Source organism: Tympanuchus pallidicinctus, unplaced genomic scaffold, assembly GCF_026119805.1.
Source record: "Tympanuchus pallidicinctus isolate F22 unplaced genomic scaffold, pur_lepc_1.0 scaffold5, whole genome shotgun sequence".
NCBI classification, from domain to species: domain Eukaryota; kingdom Metazoa; phylum Chordata; class Aves; order Galliformes; family Phasianidae; genus Tympanuchus; species Tympanuchus pallidicinctus.
In genome coordinates, this window is record NW_026294769.1 from 74,039,607 (window position 1) to 74,060,990 (window position 21,384).

At 42.9% G+C, this 21,384-nt stretch overlaps 1 protein-coding gene across 9 annotated transcripts in view; it reads left to right on the forward strand.

Moving 5' to 3' along the window:
• The window catches only part of ADGRB1 (adhesion G protein-coupled receptor B1), a 277,528-nt gene that overhangs the window by 117,487 nt on the left and 138,657 nt on the right, over positions 1–21,384 (forward strand). For all 9 annotated transcript variants that reach the window (XM_052704254.1, XM_052704257.1, XM_052704255.1 and 6 more), the window contains 5 exons: positions 7,520–7,627; positions 13,304–13,468; positions 14,969–15,133; positions 18,762–18,926; positions 21,044–21,208. In XM_052704254.1, the coding sequence (XP_052560214.1) occupies positions 7,520–7,627; positions 13,304–13,468; positions 14,969–15,133; positions 18,762–18,926; positions 21,044–21,208 (768 nt within the window). The remainder of the gene's footprint in view (positions 1–7,519; positions 7,628–13,303; positions 13,469–14,968; positions 15,134–18,761; positions 18,927–21,043; positions 21,209–21,384) is intronic.

Below are 21,384 nucleotides of genomic sequence, written 5' to 3' on the forward strand. Positions count from 1 at the left end.
ATAAAGCATAGAGCTAAGAGAGGTGCTGGTATTGCTTCTTCCATCTCCCTTTGGTTTAGTTCACCTTCCCAGCCAGGTGTATTGCTGCTATCTGTTTCTGTTACAAAATGAAAGTCTATAGCACTAAGACAAGGCGATTAGATGGACTTGGGCAAAACACACAGCCTGACCAAGGCAAATCTTTGACATAGGCCTTGCAGTCTTATCACACAGTCTCTTTCCAGGTCCTCTTCTCCAGAGGGCAAGGGACAGATTGCCAGCACTGATATTGATGAGCTGAGCTGGTAACCTGTGTCACTTTCATTCCCAATGCTTCTTTTGCATTAGCTGAGTAGAGAGGAACGTGGCGAAGAAAAACAACATCAGAAGTGTCTCAGCCCAGAAAATTCTAGCCAATGGCTGCTTATAAATATTCACTGCTTTTTGTTTCAATTTTGTAGTAGAGAATGTTTGAATAACTCCTCCAACTAGGCAAATAACTGGGGAAAGTTCAGTTTCCTTCAAAGGCAAGGAAATGTCTCCTGATAAAGAGAAAGTTCAAATAGAGGGACATAAATATATTCCTCTAATGAGGGCTAAAATGATTTCATGAATTTTTTAACATTTCCATAAATTTAAATCATGTTGCAATTAGATTTTTTATTTTTATTTTTAAAAATGAAACCTTCTAGTATATAGAATTTAATCTCCTTGACTCACAGCTCCTAATTTTCCTCTGAGGTTCACCCACATTAGGGAAATTTAACTGATGTCCCCTGTGCTTACTGGTGATTCTGGAGTTGTATGGAAGCTGTGGCTTGGAGCAGTGAAGGTGAGAGTGCATCCACCCATGACCAAGGACCTGGAAGGTAAACCTGAGTGGAGGGTCCAGTTCTAGAACTGGTTGCACCTGAATGGAGCTGGAGGAAGGACCAAAATGGTCTTGGTGGCATGGCTCTGAATGAGAAGACACAAAGAATCATAGAATATCCTGAATTGGAATGGATCCACAGAGATCACTGAGTCCAATTGCTGGCTCCACACAGGACTACCCAAAAATCAAACCGTATTTCTGAGAACGTTGTCCAAACACTTCCTGAACTTCAGCTTGAAATGAAGGTGGAAATACCACTGTGGGTAGGTAGAGAAGGCTGTGTGGCTGTGGCCATTATTGAGGCATGAGAGCACACAGAATAACAGGTAGAAAAACTTTTCAAAATTCCATTCCTATGCTGGATAAATGAGGGAGGGACCTAGATCCAGCAGACTCTTTGCAGCACATTCATTCCCAACCCTGATCACCTTCACATCTCTCCTCAGAACTCCTTTTATTCCTTCACATCTCTGTCGAACTGAGACAAACAGGCTGGACAGAATTTTCAGGTCCATTCTTACTAGTACTAAGCAGGGGGCATAATGCCTTCCTTTCATCTGCCCCAACCTTTGATCTTCTTCATGCTGGATCTCCTGTGGTTCCTGTGGCAAGGAAGGGGTGAAGGCAGCTTCCACCTCCACTCAATCTGTAGAGCAGGGCACTGAAAGATTAATCACTATTTACTCACTATTTATTTACTTACACTTTTCTAAAGCGCAGCACTCAGAAAAGGCTGATTGTGCCCAGGGGGCTATCATTCAATACATTATTTTACTTTTCTTCCTGTCCCCTTCCCATTACGCACCCAGTCAACTCCTGCTCCAATTAAAGCGCAGTTAGTTCAGCTTAGCTTATTTTGGAATAAAGGATCTCAAACTATGTTGAAAGCCCTAGTTTAGAAGAAGTGTGCATCCACAGCATGAGGCAGCACAAATTGATTTACCCCTTTGAAATCAAATAAAATGAATTAATTCTGATTAATTTTCCCAAGTGCCTCTTTGCAGGCAAACTGCTGAGACCCGTTGTGATGCTTTCATGCTAATAAACTGGAAAGCATTTGAAGGAAGATGTGAACAATTATTCTTTCAGGAGCACTTCCCTATGCTCATCTTGTCCTACCTGAAGATAAACCTGCATCTCTCCGTGTCTATGCTAGCTATGCGCTTAGTTCCATGCATCTATCCCTTGTTGCCTTCGGAGCCATGCCCAAGACAGATGCACTTTTTATTCCTTGAAATCCAAAAATAAAAAGTGGCCCATGAAAATGTAGAATATTTGCACTTTTCCCCTTCTCTTCTGGAAGGACTTAGAGATAGATTATAAATCCATCTATTTTAAATGTTCCATTGCTGTCATACTGACTTCTGCTCATATGTTTCCTAGAGATGAGTAGGGCGTTCATTCTTCCACTTGAATTGTTGTCTTCCTAAATGTTCATTTCATATTGCAGTTAACTATATTCTAATTCCTTTAAAAAAAAAAAAAAAAAAAGTGTGCGTATATATATATATATATAATAATTTAAAAAAAAGTGTGTATATATATATATATATATTTTAAAGAACTGGACAGAAGTACTTCCTCATTTTAAATTCTGCAGCATTTTAATACCTTGTAATAACACCTGACTAGCTCTTTTGATATAGCAGAGTGGCTGACAGCTGACTTCTCTAGTAGAAAATAAACAAACAAACAATGCCCTTTTCCTTGACCAGAGATCTATCTGTAATCCCAATAAAGCAGCAAAGCAAAACAGGGATAAGTGCTTTAATATTTTTCTCGTAGCTGTGTGGGTCACTGAAAATTGCTGAAGGAATGTAATACCACCAACTAAAAAGTGAAGTCAGTTGCTGACCAAGCAAGTTATGTCAGAATAAGACAGAAATTACCACCACCTTCAAAATGAGGGCAAGGCTGTCTCTTTTTAGCTTCTCTTTCCTTGTTTCTTTCAAAGTGGCTCATAAGCTAGTGGCTGATTAGCGAATGTATTTCAACACTAGTAGCCAGAGGAGACTTCAGTCTGAAATGGCATCTGGAGCAAGTGCTCTCACTCAACTCTCTGGAGCAGCTGAGATGAATGCTTGCAGATGATCTATGAGGATTTCATTAGTTCTTTTCTTTTCTGTGGCCATAGCAAATGTGCTAGAAGGATCAAACCCTTTTTATCACCCTACTGCAACCTCTGTCTTCATGAGCTGCCCCAGGTGGATCTTCAAGCAGGTCATTCAGTGATGGGAATGGTAGCTCTGATCCTTTCCATGAGGTGTGACTGAATGTGGTTGTCAAATTTAGATGTGTCTATTTGGTTCCCAGGATGAAGTCTGAATGCACTGGCTGCAGATGCTAGTGTCCTTTGAAATCACTGCACAGGCAGAGCTGAATGTCTCCACCCTTCTGTGTGGGCTTAATATTTTCCCACTTGTCTGGGCCACAGTCTCAGCTGTTTTGTGTAAAGGAGTCTCTTGCTTGATGAACATCATCTGGCTAGATTTCCCCAGGGATAAAACTCAAGTGCAAAGGCATATGAGCTAGGTAAATTTTCTCCATGGGCAAACTTCAAAGCTGTAAAGCACTAAAGAAAATTTGGGCTTATCCCACATTGGAAAGGAAATGTTATTAATAGCATCCTGTCTTGGGCAGAGCCATTTTCTGTGGCAGCTGCTCAGCTCCAGGAATGTAATCTGAAGCACAAAAGTCACTGTCCTTTATAACTCTGATTTTTCTATGCTAGAAGCAGAGAACCTGATGAGAACCCTTCTCTTTGGTTGAGACAGATAAAATGTCCTCAATCTTTTGGATTTGACTAGGAGCTGCTGCTTTATAGAGGGAAAAAGCCTACTGAAGCATGATAGCAAATGCTTGTAAAGGAACTTCTGGGTCCACCCACTTGGATGGAAGAGGCAGCACACTATGCTCAGTGCCAAAATCTGTGATTGCTGATGACCTTGAACACAAAGGTCCTGGAGGGGAAGAATCTGGACAACAAGACAGGACAATGTTCAAACCAGAGGAGGGATGCTATGGGCCTATCCCTGGTGCTCAAATTCAGCAGCTCTGAAGAAATGCAAGAGCAATCAGAGCTAATGTTGGCTTGTGCTGATTCCTGGGGAATGAAAACCACACAAGGAGCCAGCTGAAATCCTGCCATCCTATCTGGCAGAAGTAACACAAAACCATCTGACATTTATGAATATGCAGACTGGACAGTTATATCTCTCCTTACCTAGGAGGGGAGCTCTTGCATCCTGCCTTAAGGTGCAGCATGATGTAAGTGCAAACCCATTGACCTGTATTGGTTTCCAGCAAGAAATGAGATCAGGATCTGGTCCCTCAGCTGCTTAACTAATAGGAATGTGAAGAATAGTATGTTCCACATGACAGTGGCAAGGCTGGGTCTCAGTCTTATTCTCTGCTCCCCCTGAATTTCATTAAAAATTGCTGCAGTCACAGAGCTGAAATGTCCCACATGTGAGAGCATCTCAGTTCTCCACGTCAGGCTAGAATTCATTTCAAACTGGAACTGCTTCTTGTCCTATATGTACCTGAGATACATTTAGCCCATTTCAATGTGTTTTTTTTTAATCATTTTTTCACTTTTTGCTATCATCTGTCTTTTCATTCCCACTATCCCAGCTTGCCTGAATAATTTTAAAGATGCTGCTATTTTCTTCCTCTCTCCCATTTGGGGGATGAATATTGAGAGAAGAGTGAGTATTTCTAGTGAGACGCACTTGGAAGTTTGAGACTTGGCCCACAAAGACATGAGTTTTCTGCATCCCATTTTTTCCCCTCAGCTGTATTTCAAGGTTACACATTACAAGTTCTCATCAGCAATGTTAATTACCAGCCTCTTCTTCCCACTGCTACTAGCACTTCAGGATCATCCTCTCTGTCCACATTTTATCCATGTTCTTCCAAAATCTCAAGTACTTGCAAGTGTTTGCAATTACAGTTTTTCTTGTTTGCCTCAAGGCCATTATTTCTCTAGCTCTACTGCTAGTCTTCTCCAAGGGCTTGGGTAATTCCATGGTTTGCCATTCCTATATACAGTTTGCATGTAAACCATATCTATGTCTTCTGTTGATCCCAGCATTACTCCTCTCCTCTGATCCTGGTGTGGGAAGCAAGTTGCTGAGATCTGATTAGTTCCCTACTGCCTTTATTACATGGCCCCATAAATGCACCACGCTGTGAACTTTATGCACCATTCAGGTGCATAAATATAGCTTTGTGCACAAGAGACTTGTCATCTCCCTTCTTCCTTCAGAATCACAACTGATTTTCACCTATACTTGAAGTAATTGTTCAAATCAAATATAAGCAATGCTCTGTGCTAAATGGGGCTTGGCCTGCTTCTCTGTCACACCATTTCTGAAAGGAAGACATCCTTCCTGCTGCAACAGAGACTCTGGTATGGGCTTGGACGAAATCTTTGTTGGAGGAGTCGTGGGGCGAGCCATCAAGATGACATGTTCAGCTGTTGGACCCGATTACTTTTGATTAGGATGAGCAGCAACAGTGCAGGCATGTCATTTCTGTAGGAAATCATGCTTCTCTCTGAGACCAAGATCAATCATTAGAGGATGTCAATAATGTGGAAACCAAAGAGCTGGTGGGAGGAGGGTCAAGGTGTCCGGGTTGCATTTATTTATTACTATGCTCTTGTATCTTTCCTTCCTTCTGTCCCATCTTCTGTCTCCCTGTCTATCCATGCTCACTGATCACTTCTGAAACACTCAGTGTCATGTCCCTTCCCTTGCTCTGAGAAGCTGACAAATCTATCAAAACTCCCCATCTCCCCTTCACTGCCCATCCCTTCCTTCTCCTCCCAGTCAAAATGAGTCACTGGGAAACCTTTGAGACTTACTGCAGATGGAGATTTTGTTGGTCCTTGTGGTTTTGATGCTTTCATGAAAATAAGTAAAATCAGAACATACAGAGTATGAGTGTAGTCAACACAGGTGGAAGAGTGCTGCAAATGGATCAGCATTTGGGATGTGTCCCGTATCACAGAGAACACAGGACTAATTTAAGCAAACTCAGACACTGGGTATTGAAAAGGTAGTTGGAATTTTTGTAAACCTAGTCTCTTGTGCAAAGGTCCCAAACTTCCTAGATATATAAACAAATAAGATTTGGGCCCTTTTTATCAATGCCATTGTTGACAGTAGGCAAGTAACTGCCCCATCTTGTCCCTTCCAGCCAATAGCCTGCAACCAGTCAGTGCTGGGAAGGTTTCAAGGAGTTGATGTGATCTATTCCTACGTTTCTTTGAAGATTTGGGTTGCTGGTAATGGGGAATAACATAATTTCACTAACTAAATGGGTGTTTTCCATGAAGAAAGCTGCTGAATGTGAAGTCTGGCTCCTGGAAGGAATTCAGAATCATTCCTCACCCCACTCCGCTTTTCCTTTTTGGATGGCAATAAAGACTCCTGCCACCACACTGGAGCTTCATTAACCTTTATTAATTTTCCCAGGATTCCAGGATGATAATTGTCACCATTTCATTTCTTGGCAGTTTGTACATCTTGAAAAGGTGTCTGACTGTTTTTTACCTCCTTGGAGAAAAAGGCCCTCTGTATCGTACCTGCTGTTTGGAAACAAACTAGTTGCCAGATAACAAATTGCTTGGACTCAGCACTACATTATTCTGTATGACTCCATCGGAGTCAGCTGAGCTTTCCTGATTTGCAGTGAGCAGTACTTGGGGGTGGGACTCAATTGCTATTGCTTGCTTGCTTGTCTATTTACTAGGGAGGGCATGTGTTTGTGTAAATCAGGGTTGCCACATACCCACAACCAAGGAAAACCTGAGTCAAATTTTAGTTTTCTCTGTAGCTATACCACAAATGATGTAAACGCAAAGTTGACAGCTTTGTGGGTTTGGAAAACAGACAGGTGCTTGCTATTAATCAGAAATGAAATGTTTGTACAGAGAATGTATTGGTTATCTTCTGATTTCAACAGCATGGTCTTCAGTCAGAGATCTTCACTGATATCTGCACTGTAATATGTAGCTTTGCTCTTTCATGTAGGTTACCAAGATGCTCAATGTTAGCTCTGTTGGACTATAAGCCACACTGTTGATAGCAGACCTTCAGATCTTGTTGTTTATGTTAGGGTAGAGTCTAAGAAGGAGACATACTTTTGAGCCATTCCTTTCCTTTTCACCTGCCCTCACCTGCCTGCTCCATGCAGCATTTTCTGAATACTCCGTGTTGCTAAGTAGATATCACTTGCAAGGCAGAGTATTCCACCAAAATATACTGCCAATCTTCACCACAGATCTCAAAACACTCTCAGGGTTGTCAGGTTTCATTGTCAGCACACCTGAAAAGATTAAACAAGTGCGATGAAGAGTACAGGCACCTTAGCAGTTCATTGCAATTAATTAAAGATCAGGCATAAAGGATCATATTCCGCATGGTCCCATGTATTGCAATAAAACATGGGGTTGAACTGCCAGCCAGGCCAAGTCTTGAAGGCTGGTTTGATGCAATAGCCCTGGGGGCTGCTGGTGGCCAAGGGTCATGGGGTTGGAAAGCAGGTGGTCGTGTCAGCGGAACATTGCAGGTCACTGTTGTTTATACGTGTAACCTTTGTAGTGAAAGATCTTGCAGAGTGAACCAAGGTGTATTTACATGACCCATTACCTTGCCATAGCCAATGGACGCTATAATTCCAGAAGCCAATCGCTGAGGTCCACAGATAACAGAAAGCGAGAGGACACTGATGAACTGCAGCACTACGGGTACCCTGCACCTCAAATAGGTAAGCTCTGACCTACCACAACAGACTCTGGACCAGCTGCCCTGTCCCTACACATCCCAGCTGAGCTGGAGTGCCTGCAATGACTTGCTTTGCTGTTTCAATGACCCACTTAACCAACCCTTTTCCTCCCAGGATAGTGTGGGCTTACTCAGCAAGTCACACTCTGAGCACTCAGTTCATTCCCATCCCATTGCTCTGATGGGTTTTTTATTGTTGCTGTTAACCAAAGAAGGCAAAAATGGTTAGACGAAATCTCTAACCAGACCATGCTTCTCACAGACTGCTTCTCATCACCTTGCCTACTTCTAAGTCACTGCTTTGTCTGAACTACCTAAACAGCCATGGTTCATTAAGCCAAAGCTGACCTTACTGCAGAACAGCCTCTTTGCTGATGTCCATGTCATGCCTTCACATTCACTGTAGAAGGAGGTGTGCAGGGCTTGATGGGGAGAGAGCAGTATTGCTTTCCTCTGTTATCAAGTTGTTAGTGCAGTGCAAGGACTTGTATCTGTTAATCTCTATGGTAGGAACTTCCAACCTTCTGCAATCAAATAGGAATAAGATACAATAACATCAAATTGTGTGATCTGGGAAGGGGAGAATGAAGAGGACCCGGATATAAGCCAGGTCCAATCTGATTTTAAGCTGTCCCTTCACAGCTGCCTTTCATGGCAGGAGCTCAATGCATCACGGCTCTTGGGCAATGCAAGTTGTGCTGACCCTGGCTGCAGGTCAAAAATCATTGTCCATTGGCCTTGCAAACTGTTTGTACTCTAGAAAGGTTTCAGAGGGATGATTTGAGGAGCAAGAGCTGTGACGCTGGTCATAAGTGAGAAGGGTCATATTCTGGTGTGTATCAGATGTGCTCTAGTCCAACTCATTGTGCAGCAGCAAGCAGTGCCAGAAAGCAGCACTGTGATGCAGAGGCTCTGAAGGTGACCTGGCAGCAGGTGAAGTTATAAGGATGGTTTGAATCTCATTGCTACCCTGCACTGAATCTGCTCCCTCTGCCTGCAGCAGCATTCACTGCTGTCAGAAAGCTGTAGAAAAGGTAGGTGTTGATACTGCTGCTACCTGATGAATGGTACAAATGAGAGTGAAGGGAAGGCATTCTCAGGTGATGTAGCATGGATGAAGCAAAGCTGCTTTTCAGCTGTGGTGTTATCTTCAGATAAGCATGGGCTGGGATATCATAGAACCATAGAATGGCTTGGGTTGGAAGGTATATGCCTTAAGATTATCTGATTGCAAGCCCCCTGCCCTGGGCAGGGTTGCCACTCACCAGATCATGTTGCCCAAAAGACCATCCAGGGATGGGGCATCCTTGAATGCCTCCAGGGATGGGGCATCCACAGCTTCTCTGGGCAACCTGTCCCAGTGCCTCACCATCCTTTGAATAAATAATTTCCTCCTAACATCTAACGTAAATCTCCCTTCTTTTAGTTTAAAAGCTTTGCCCCTTGTCCTATCACTATCTGCCCATGTAAAAAGTTGGTTTCTCTCCTGATTACCAGCTCCCTTTAAGTACCACAATGCTGTGATGGAATCTTCATGGAGCCTATTCTCCAGGCTGAACAAGCTCAGCTTCCCCACTCTGGCTTTGTAAAAGAGGCGATCCAACCCTCTGGTCATCTTCGTAGCACTTCTCTGGATTGCTCTAACAGCTCCATGCCTTTCTTGTGCTGCGGACCCCAGGTCTGGAAGCTGCAGGCTGTCCTGCAAATTGTTCACTGAGTCCCTCCTGCTTTCCCAGGAGCATCAGCTGTGGTCAGGTTGTTTGAGGTGATCAGAATGGAGGAGATGTAAAGACCCGACTGAAACTACAGCCCAGACTGGGACTAGACTCTGAAGCTGGGGATTCTAATGCAAAGCAAGAGTCTTCCCTAGCAGTTAACACAGTTTGAAGGGGACAGGCAATTTGAAATCTATGTGAGACCTGGAAAAACATGAAATATGAAATACAGCTGAATGCCAGCTATGTGGACCATGGATGAAGGGGAAGATCTGCTTAGCAGAAGACCAATATTTGCTCCTGCCAGCTGTTTTCAGCCCTGATATCTAGGTCCTAAGGACGGTGGCACAGTTGTGCCATCATACAGTGATGCTGGCTGCCCACATGCCCCTCCCATCCATAGCACAAGAGTGACATCCCAGCAGGTCCCTGGCATGAGTCCTCCCAGATCATCCCACACATCACTTCCAGGAGACTTTTGCCAATGGCAGGATGTGAATGAAGCAGAGGCAGCACGTGGTGAGATGTCAAATGGATGGGATGTGCCAAAAATAAAGAGATGCTGGCGGAGGGATGGCAGCAATGTGTCGCACAATTAATGCTGAGGGAGAAAGTGTCATGGAGATGCTGCAGGCACTGATGGAGACCCTACAGCCAGCTGAGTTCTCTGTAATGCTAGATCACTTACTATCAGGGTTGGCCAGGTGCTGGAAAGGATCCAGGATTTCAGTGCTGCAGCTCCATGGAGCAATGCCCAGAGTCTCCTGTGACACCTGCTGGGAGCTCTCCAGATAAAAGAGAGTTGCTGTGGGAATGTAGGAAAGCTTGTCATCCATGGAACACAAGTCTTATCCGTAGCACAGGTCTTAAGAGAAGTGGCTGAGGGAACTGGGATTGTTCAATCTGGAGAAGGGGAGGCTCAGAGGAGACCTTATCTCTCTGTACCTGTAGTGAGGAGGGTGTTGGCCTCTTTTCCTGAGTAACTGTGATAGAATGAGAGAGAATGCCCTTAAGTTGTACCAGGGGAGGTTTAGATTAGATATTAAGAAAAAATTATTTTCAAAAAGAGGGATCAAACATTGGAATAGGCTTCACAGGGAAATAGTGGAGTGCTCATCCCTAAAGGTGTTCAAAAGAAACATGTAGATGTGTTGCTTAGGAACATGATTTAATGGGCATGGTGGTAATGGGTCAGTGGTAGAACCAGATAATCTTAGTGATCTTATCCAACCTCAATGATCCCAAGATTCTACAATAGTTTTGGTGATGATCGATATTTCTCCTTCTCTTGGGTGAAAATGAGAGAGCTTGTCCTAATGCTAATTGGTTCTGAGAGCCTCTCATGACTGAGTCTGACACAGTTTGAAATGCAGTTATGTTTCTGTAAAGACTGAGACTTGACTGGACATGGTGTCCCAGTAGGTTTATATAAATCTAGGAAAATAAGTTATGTTATCGATTTAAAATACAAGCATCTGTGCGATCTGAGAGGTGATAATTGAGGAGCTTTGCCTCTACAAAGTCTTTTGTATAGTAGAAGTGAAAAGGACAGCAAATACAAGGGCAAAGAAGGAGAATGGTTGGAATTTGGGTCAAAGATGCCACTGGTTCGTCTAGTGACACAGTAACTATTGTCTGGACATGGAAATTGTAAAACCACAACCTGAGAGGGGAGATGGTGTGATGGCAAGCCACGAGTCATTCATGGAGGAAGACACTACATCTCTTCATGCTTCCTCTGTCTCTTAGAAAGACTCTGAGAACAGTCCAAGCAAAGTAAATGCGTGGTATCCATGTAACATCCTGACAGGCTAGGCAGCAGGAATTGTTGAGCTGAAGAGGGATCTGGATTTGGCCCACTCTGCTTGGCAAATGCTGAAACAATGGCACCAAAAGGTAACATGTTGGTGGTGAATTCAGACTGTCACAGGACTGTTTGGCAGAGACAGTTGAGTTCCTTATTGTAAAGGCAGCCAAATTACCATGGTAATGCAGATCTCTTTATACCAGGAGTTCTTATATTTGAGAAGCAGGACATAGGAGTGTTGCTTTCTTGAAGCCCCAAGGCCTGAAAACACACACACACTCCTACAGATCTCAGGGGAAGACCAATAGTGCACAACATTTCCCTAGTGGAACCCGTTGGGTAGGAGAGTGGAACAAAACACAAAATTAAAATGAAACAGTATTGAGCAACTTTGGCTTAATGAACACAGTTATATCCAGTGCCCCTCCTCTGCACAGGCAGCAAGGAAGGTAGGTGGTTTACAAACTACAGGGGAAATACAAAGTTCCTTTTTACTTGTCCCTGATCTTCTTGACAGAAAGGATACTATGAAAGAAAGAGCTTGCAATCATTACAACAACACATATGAGGTGGAGGTCACCTCATTTTTACCTCCACCTCTTTCTCAGTTCAGTGAGCAGATTCAATGCACCTAAAATATAGTTGCATACAGAAGACTCCTCTTAAGACACTGGTGAATAAATATACCACCTTGAGGAAGACAAGCATATCTTTAGGTCAGTCAAGCTGGTATAGGACAGTTTAATGGTCTACACCCCCTGTAGCTCCCACCTACATTGACAGTGACTTCACTGATATGTTTTATAACCCTCACTGCCCTACAAGCAAGAGAAAATCTCAAAGAGTGACATCTCACTACCAGTTTGTCTTTCATGCTTTGTCTTGAAACTGGTCAGTCTAACACATTACCTGCTGTCAAGCTTTCCTTGGGAATGAGGTGGTGGTGCAGGATGCATCACTATGTGTCCAAATGCTGTGCCATGTTGTACAATCCCTATAAAGTCATGCTTACTGCTGCACCAAGCACCACAGTCCTTTGTACTTCATCCATAGTCTGCCAGGTGCATCTGGGTATGATGTGACACAGTATGGTCTTAGGATCTGAAGGACTTGTTACTTGAAGGATATATTCCTTTATTATGCATTCTCAAATATGTGCTTTTGGTGTTTATTTGTGCCATATGCCTGTGTGCTATGCATTAAAATGTTATTTTATAGGTTTATGGTGTGCAATTATTAGTAACCCAATAAAAATTTTAAAAACAAATAATGCAGAGCTTAAAACAAAACAAAGCAGGCTTTTGTTTTCATCTGAGAGAGGAAGGTATTTTCTTGGAGATAGATTAGTGCTCATAAATAAATAAAAAACTATCCATCACACTTCTTGTGACTTTTCCGAGTGACATTCCCTCTGGTAGGACTGAGTGGGTGATGTTAGTGATAGAGACAGTATATATCAGTTCTTCCCATTCCCATCTCCTGTTGAATGGGATGCTCTTACTTGTCTTTCCAATCAATACTTTTCCATCAGGGAAGCAGTTGATATAAGATGTTCAGGAGCAGTCAGATGCTCAAAGCAGCTCTTCACAGGTGAAGGAGATGACAAGGGAAAGCTGTGTGGAATTAGTTCAGCTGATGTCCTTTTCTGGCATTGTCACTGCTGTTTTATCTTTTCTACTGCTGCCAATCTGCATTAGTAGGGGCGAGGAGAAAGCAGGAAAAGGAGTTGGATCGTTATGCCTGCCCTGTTTATGGACACATTCACTATCTGTCTAATCTCTATGACTTTATCAGTACTATCACTGAGTGAGTGATAAATATCCCAGCTCACATCACTCTGCAGTGGCTATCCTCTACCATCATCAGTGGTGGGTTCTGTCCTGCCCAATGCCCTGATACGTCCACAATGTCATTCCCTTCTGACGTGTGTGTGTCTTACCTCCGTAAGAAATAGCCCCCTACCCCTACTGAAAATAAACCTTTTGACCCATGGTCACAGTTCCTCACCAATTGCTTTGCCCCTTTGTTCTCACACCACACAGGGGTCACATTGCATAGTGGCTGTTGAAGTGCAACTGCCCCAGAGATCCAGGGACCAGTCATGCCACATCCTCACCTTCTTCTCCAACCCCAACAGGTGACCCTGCAGCAGAGGAGTGGTCCCCATGGAGTGTGTGTTCAACTACCTGCGGGGAGGGCTGGCAGACCAGGACCAGGTTCTGTGTGTCGTCTTCCTACAGCACTCAGTGCAGCGGCCCTCTCCGGGAACAGAGACAGTGCAACAACTCTGCCATATGCCCAGGTGGGCTGAGCACGCCATGCATGACAAGCAGGAGGGAAAGGAAGGTTCATGGAGCATTGACAGCCTATGATATGTCATTGGGAAATATCATTTTTTCTCCCTTCCCGTATAGAGAGACTCTTGATAGACCAAACACTATTAGATGGGCACTTATGCCACATGGAATGGACAACTTCATTCTATTTAAAAGCAATAAACATGATATATCTAAAAAGTCTGTGACCCTGGGAGATGTTTTCAAGTGTGGGGCAGATGGGAAAGAGAAGCAACAGATGACATTTTTAATTGCTCAGATTCCAATACTGGATACACTACTGCAAAATGAGTATGAAAAACTTGAGCTGCTGGAATATTTGTGAACCGAACCCTCCTTTCCCTCTTCTTCTATAGTACTTCTTCCACAGTTTTGATGAAATAGCACAATCTGTTAATTATTTTCAAAAACTGAGCTATTAAAGAGTTCTTATTCACAACTCTTGGACAGCAACATCATTGTTCACAACCAATCTTAGAATGGCAAAACCACCAAGCTAGTTCTTATGCCCTTTCTTGAATTTCCTCCTCTATTTAACTCTTACCACAAAAAGTTCCTGATGACAATCACAAAAATTAGGTTTCAGTTACTGTTGGCAGCCAATGAAGGACTGGAAAAGTACCTGCTTCTGTGGGTCTTTTTTTATTTTTTTTTTCCTGAAGAATTATTGATTTTGTGTTAGCCTCCTTGGCTGAAGCTGGAAAGGATAAAGTTCTTTAAAAGTGATCAGTACATACTCGTAACATTTGGCCTCTAGAAATTACGGTGACTGACCTCCTATAAATAAACTGGCCAGATTAGATTAGATTATCTCGAAGAAGATTACATCAATATAGATTAGGAGGCTTTAGATGTCTAATTCTTGGAGTTACCAGTGATGGCCTGAGCAGTGCTGGAGCATTGCTGCACATCTCATTTCTTTCCCGTTCTTCTAAATCTCTCTAGCTTTGCCTCTGATGTCACTGCTGTATGACAGCAATTAGGAAATAGGCTACAGCTTTTCTGAGGGCTTGATAATGCTGTAGCCTTTGAAAATTCAATTGAGTGAGGGAAATAATGGTGAGAAGTGACAAAATAATGGTGATGTTGCTTTCCAAAGGCTGGTGTTTTTGTGTTTTTTTTTTTTAAAACTGTTAGGTTTTTTTTAGTTTTGTTCCTCTCTAGCTAACTGCATCTTCTCAAAAAAATCATATTTTTCCTTGGCTCAAAGATCCAAAAAATTGGGTCAATTAAAAGTGTATTTCAATTTATTTCAAGTAGGATGGAAAGCAAAGTGTTGTTGATACCAAATCATATAAAATTACACCATGTTCCTCTGGCAAATTTCAAGCTGGCTTGTTCTTGGCCTTCCCACACAACCTTCTCACATACTGCTCATTTTGGACGGGAAGATGATGTGCTCTGTGGGCTCTCTCATTTCTCCAGACCTCCTTTAGAAAGGAAACTTACTTCTGCTCTTATTGCAGTGCACGGTACCTGGGATGAGTGGTCTCCATGGAGCCTCTGCTCTTCCACGTGTGGGAGAGGGTACAGGGATCGGACCCGCACATGCAAGCCCCCACAGTTTGGTGGGAACCCCTGCGAGGGCCCAGAGAAGCAAACGAAGTTCTGCAACATTGCACTTTGCCCAGGTAAGGCAGTTAGAGATTGAGAGACTTCCCTCCAGCAGGTCTCCCAATCCCCAAAGATGCCCACATGCAGGTCAATGAACAGCTCTGTAGATGTACCTCCTATTGACATTGATCTATTCCAAAGTGGATCATCTGTAAGAAAAGAAAACATTGGAGGAGCAACCTAGGGGCACCTTTGAGGAGATCATAGAATCATTAAGGTTGGAAAATGAGATCATCAACCCATCACGACCATACCCACTAACCATGCCCCTCAGTGCCACATCTCCGCATTTCTTAAAAACCTCCAGGGACGGTGATTCCACCACCTTCCCAGGCAAAGTGTTCCATTGCATTACTACTTCTTCTGAGAGGAAATTTTTCCTAATATCCAACCTAAACCTCCCCTCGATATGAGACTCAACAGTGTCTTAGGTTCTGGTTTGCCCTTAACGTACTAAGGACACATTGTATTGGATGAATCTGGACGGGCTCAACTATCATTGAGCCCTATCAACTATCAACTGGCATTTCCAAGAACATTTTACTTTTATCGTTTATTATCCCCAATGGGTTGTATGGAACCATGTAGCCCAGCTGGGCATGTTATTGTGCTGGGATGAGTAATTTTGCCTGTTAATTTCATACCTGTCTCACTTCACCATGCAATTTCTGTCTGTACTGGATCCTTCTTTGGTCAGTGACATGGACTATGAGACTCCTGCCATATTTTTTTTTCATTATTTTTGAAATTTGTTCCTCAGATTTCACTTTCAAATGCCTCTCCCTGATTTTGGCTTTGAAACACCAGAAAGAAATCTGCTTTCTCACTGCAAATCAAATTGTATTTCTGTGGCTTCCTTCCCCTGAACCACACAAAGCCCCTGTTAATTTAACTCAGGTTTTCCTAGTGGACATGATCAGAACATAAGGGAACTCCCCAACACTCCTCCCTTCTCCCAGGGTAATATCAACTGACATTTTTCAGGTTTAATGAGAATCATTATGAGAAATTATTGTGTCCCCGGAGGAGGAGAGGGATTGTGGGAGTGATGAGAACTTTGTGAAAACATTTGTGAGGAGCCTCCTGGCATTTTCTGCACAGTTTTCATCCCAAGTAACTATCCTTGGACTTCTGGCTGCAGTTCAAAAGACTGTACTCAGAATAAGAACATCCCAGACATCAAATTGACTCTGTCATAAAAAGACAAATTGAAGAAGTCAGACCTGGCGTGGCTTGGGCAATAAAGCATATCCTGAATTAATGTTGAGCCATAATTAATTTAAATACAAATAAATATGTGGATACGCTGTAGCAAACGGAACAGTGGGGGAAGAGACAGGCAGCCCAACTGAAAGACTTCAGCTCTAATTAATGCCACAAAGGCAATCAGTGGCTTTGCTATGCCAAATGAGTGCCGCGTTGGGGGACTCACTGAAGCACAACAATGGGCACTGCTCAGTGCTTGACACACCAGACAGTTGTATCGCTTATTACCACCCCGCTCAGAGGATTTATTACTGCAACTGATAAAAACGCTCTGCTGCAGGGACAACAGAGCTTTTGTTCCTCTGGAGCACTAGATATCGCCGGCTGAGTCCTGAGTCCTTTGGAGAGGAAGAAATAAAGGGGAAGACAATGCCACTGCCTGCAAAGACTGCACAAATCAGACTCCAATGAACTTCTTTGATGATTCTGCGATACAGCAGCAGCACTGCATGATTTGCTGGGTCTGTGATGGAGATTTCTCAGCATCTTGCCCAGGAGACATCCCTGTGTCAGTGCACGTGGCTCCCGATGCAGAATGTCTGTCTCTGCTTCTCCATTTTTAAAATATCTTTACAGTTTCAGTCCATTAATAAATAAGCTCTCATCTCAAAGGAAATTCCTTCTTCCGTCTCTCGCAGAGAATAAGCAATTTGTAGATGCAGCTCTTTTTTGTTTTCCCATCTCCAAATGCACACAGTTAGAATCATAGAATAACCCAAGTTGGAAGAGGTTCATAGAGATCACAAAGTCCAACTCCTTAAGTTGTGGTAGAATTCCAGTCTCCACTCTCATGGCAGCAGGTAGGCCTTTGTTAAATCCGACTTTCTTCTGCTAAATGTGACTTTTACCTTGGAAATGTAGTCTAACCTTTCCAATATCAGTGAACACTGGGGCACGCACTGCCAGTTGATGACAACTTCAAGCAGAAAAAAAAATAACTAATTTTTACTGGACAGGACACATTCTGTGAGGTTTTTATCATTTCCAGAGAGAAATCATCTACCAGTCACCACCTCTTGTATTTCCTTTCCTTGGGACTGATAAGTATTGCTGTGATACTTTGAATTTATGCACAATGGAAGCAGCAAGCTTGGATTGCCAAGAAGAAGCATCCTTTTTTTTTTTCAGACCTGAGATTACACGATGCTGTTTGAATTAACAGTTGTTCATTTGAGTATTTTGACATTTTCTTGAAAAGAAAAAAACATATAACACAGTGGGGATTATTTGGGGCCATTCAGGATCTTGCAGAATGTATAGAGAACCAGGCTGCATATATTTTACTTGGTCAAAGAAACCAAAGTGAAAGAAAATGACCTGCATCTAAACAATGTGATTTACACCAGAATTCAGACTTCTCCATGATTCAATTATTTTTTTTTTTTTTTTCTGAGTGAGAACTAGCAGTTAATGAGAGCTAAACAGAGCATGATGACCACTGCTAATGAGGAAAAGTGCTCCAGGAATAGCAGACTGGGTGATAGATCTGATGACCAGGGGCCAATTAGGGTGTGACTGCCACACTTGGGAATGCCTCAAGCTGTACCATGCTAATAGAATGTATTCATGTTTCCTTCCAAACCTGTCCCTATTGCAACTTCTCTTTTCCCTCCCTTCCCTATTCAATTACCAGAGATGTGCTATGTGGAGACAGATCAAGCCTGGCAGCGTTAATTCAGATATGACTGAAGTGCATTGACCACACATGTGCTCTCTGCTTGTGGTTTCCTGTTGGAGCACACCTCTGCACCTCTGAGTATCTCCTGGCTGGCAGCATGAATTCCTTTGAATAACAGTGTGATTTCAGTTTGTGATTTCAGTTTGTGCTTTAAGGGCTTCCTCTGAAGTACAGAGCATTTGAGTGCATGAGGAGCCAGACTCATGCACTGCTTTTCATTCATAGTGAAGAATGAATTCCCTCAAAAAAATACTGATAGACTAAAATGGGATATGTCGTGGTAATATACGGATTCCTTCAATACTTTTAGTGGAAACATGATCCATATTCTCTATTTTGTTGTTTTGTTATAACTGCCTGTACTGAGAGCTTTGTACTGTAATATATAATGTCAATAATTCCAACATTTGTGCTGTCATGTAGACTGTGAATATAAAAATCAATGTGTTATGATGCTTGCATACTGTCAAGCCTTAACATACCAATTAGAGGTTGCAAAGGTCCCAAGAAATTGCTGCTGACATGTTTGCCTGAACTCTTTCTTGGTGGTCTTCTCCCTCTCACTCACTCTGTAACTCCTTTGGTTGGCCCTCCCCTTCCTCAGTCCCTTGTAGGCACAGGTCAGGGACTCTTGCACATGCCTCCTTCCAGGGGGAGAGGTTTTCACATTCCGCTTTGTTATCTCTCTTTGGGCCACTCAGTGGACGGCAACTGGAATGAGTGGTCGAGCTGGAGCTCCTGCTCCGCTTCCTGCTCCAACGGCACCCAGCAGCGGACGAGGGAATGCAATGGACCTTCCTATGGGGGAGCTGAATGCCAAGGACATTGGGTAGAGACCCGAGACTGCTTCCTACGTCAGTGCCCAGGTCAGTGGCCAATGGATTTTCCTCTCTTTTGGGTTATCCTTCTGTCGGTAATCCCTGATAAGTTTATATAAAATCCCTTCCTGTTTTCTTTGGGGAAGAGTTGCGCTGTTTTCACAAGTTTTGCAGTAATAAGGAGGCTGTGGATCATACCTATGGACCATGCAAGTCAAAATCCATAGCTGACAAACCCAGGAGACCCCTGACAGATGAGTGATTACCCACAGGGAACACATCTTTCTGACTAATTGGGTCAACTGGAGTGAAAAATATTCTTTCTTGAAAATAAGGCTTAGATGTCTAAATGCTTTCAAGATTAAACAGAACCAATTAGTGTTGCCATGCTCCACCTGGCCCTTTTCCTGGCTCCTCTTAGTTGCTACATGTCTCTTAGCCAGTAGGACTGAGAAAGAGTGGACCCCTGAGATGGAGAGAGCCTTCCTCCCCTTTCCAAGAGAACAAGTACACCCACAAACAACCATTTCCTCAATAAGTTCTTATCTCCAGTGGTAGCAACAAAATCTGCAGCAGAAAGTATAGCAGTATTTAACTCTATTATCATAGAATAACTGGGGTTGAAAAAGACCCATAAGGATTAATTATTCCAACTCCTGGCTTGTCACAAAACCACCCGAAAATCAGGCCATAATTACTGGACTTCCCTATATGGACTCTACTATGTTTTCTTAGATTGCTCACTTCTTTGTAACTTGTGGAGATTCTTAAGGACACAAAGGGTCTCCCCCTTTTTAAGCATCCTTGTTACACTGATTTCAGAGTTACGTATCAAAGCATCGAGAGGTATGGTTTACACTATATATGGTGTTACCAAATAAAGTACCACAGATTGATGCTGGCCTTTTTGTTCAGTAATTTTCTTCCTCTGAAGAAAAAGAGAGAAATTTCCCACTCTCCCACAAGGAATTATTTGACCTGAGATAACCCATTAATTCCTAATTAAAACCCAAATAGGAATCAAGAGAGTTCTCTATTTCTGACACTGAGTTGTTGTTCTGTGTCTGTGATGCAGAAGAGAACATTTTCCTACCTTGTAGGCTTGTTGTGAGGGATAATTAACATTTTTATAGTGCTTTGATAAAGGCCATTGTTAATGCAAAAGCAGTAGCATTTCCACTGAATGTGTAAAGATACTTGGAGAAGATACTAAGAAATGAGTCTCTTGCAAAAACTCTTTCTGAGGCATGTGAAACAATGGTGCAATGGAAATGGCTGGAGAAGGGTTATTTGATGATTCTTTGTGATTTATCACCTGAGGGCTCTGCTGGTCCCTTTACAACCACAGCACAGACCAGAGGTGTGTCTCTGAAAATCTATTTTCACATATACTTTTTGCATTCCAACCAAACTCAAGCTGTGGAGTTTGGCAGCCTGATGTTGCCATCCAGCAGGTTGAACCTCTGCTGACTGTATGGGACTGAGTCCCAACTTGGAGCCCAAGAAAAGAATCATAGAATCATTAAGATTGAAAAAGATTGCTAAGATAATTTAGTTCCCATCATACCCACTGAATCATGTCCCTCGGTGCCACATTTAACCTTTTCTTGATTTAACCTCCAGAAATGGTGACACCACCACCTCCCTGGGTAGCCTGTTACAAAGCATTACCAATGTTTCTGAAAATAAACTATTCCTAGTATACAACTTGAACCTTCCTTGTCAAAACTTAAGACCACTTGTCCTGTTGCTGTTACCTGGGCAAAGAGGCCATCCTCCACCTCACTACAATCTCCTTTCAGGGAGTTTTAGAGAGTGATGAGGTCTCCTCTGAACCTCCTTCAGAATAAACAGTCTCTGTTTCCTCAGCTGCTCCTCATAAGACTGGTGCTCCAGGAAAGAGATAGTTCTGGTGTTGTGGGATGAAGATATTCAGGAGAAGCAGAAGAATGTTCTTCATTCTTCTTGAATGACTGTTGCAGTGGGAAAGATAATGTACTGATTTCATGTGTGTTGAGAATCTGACAAGGATTTGGGGCAGGAGATCTCCCTTCACACCTACTTTACTCATCCTGTGTTCCAATGCTTACCTTGGAAACTTGCCTTTTTCTCCTGAAAATGATGTTTGGGATGTTATAAGCTGTTTCTCTTTTTTGTATCTCCAGTGGATGGGAAATGGCAAGCCTGGGGAGTGTGGGGGAGCTGCACCACTACTTGTGGAGGTGGAACTCAGAGACGTGACCGTGTGTGCTACGGACCCTTCTTTGGAGGAGAGACCTGCCAGGGTCCCAAGGAAGAGTATAGGCAGTGCAATGACAGGAAGTGTCCTGGTATGTATCCCAAACTCTTCACAGTCTTGTTTTTACTGGGGAGGACAGGGATTTTGGAAAAAGCTGTCAGAGAGCTGAATGCAACAGGGAGTTGTGATCTAGCTGTGCCTGCTCATAATGCAGGTACATGATATATCAAGGGCTGGATTTAATTTTCGCAATGTAACCATGATGAT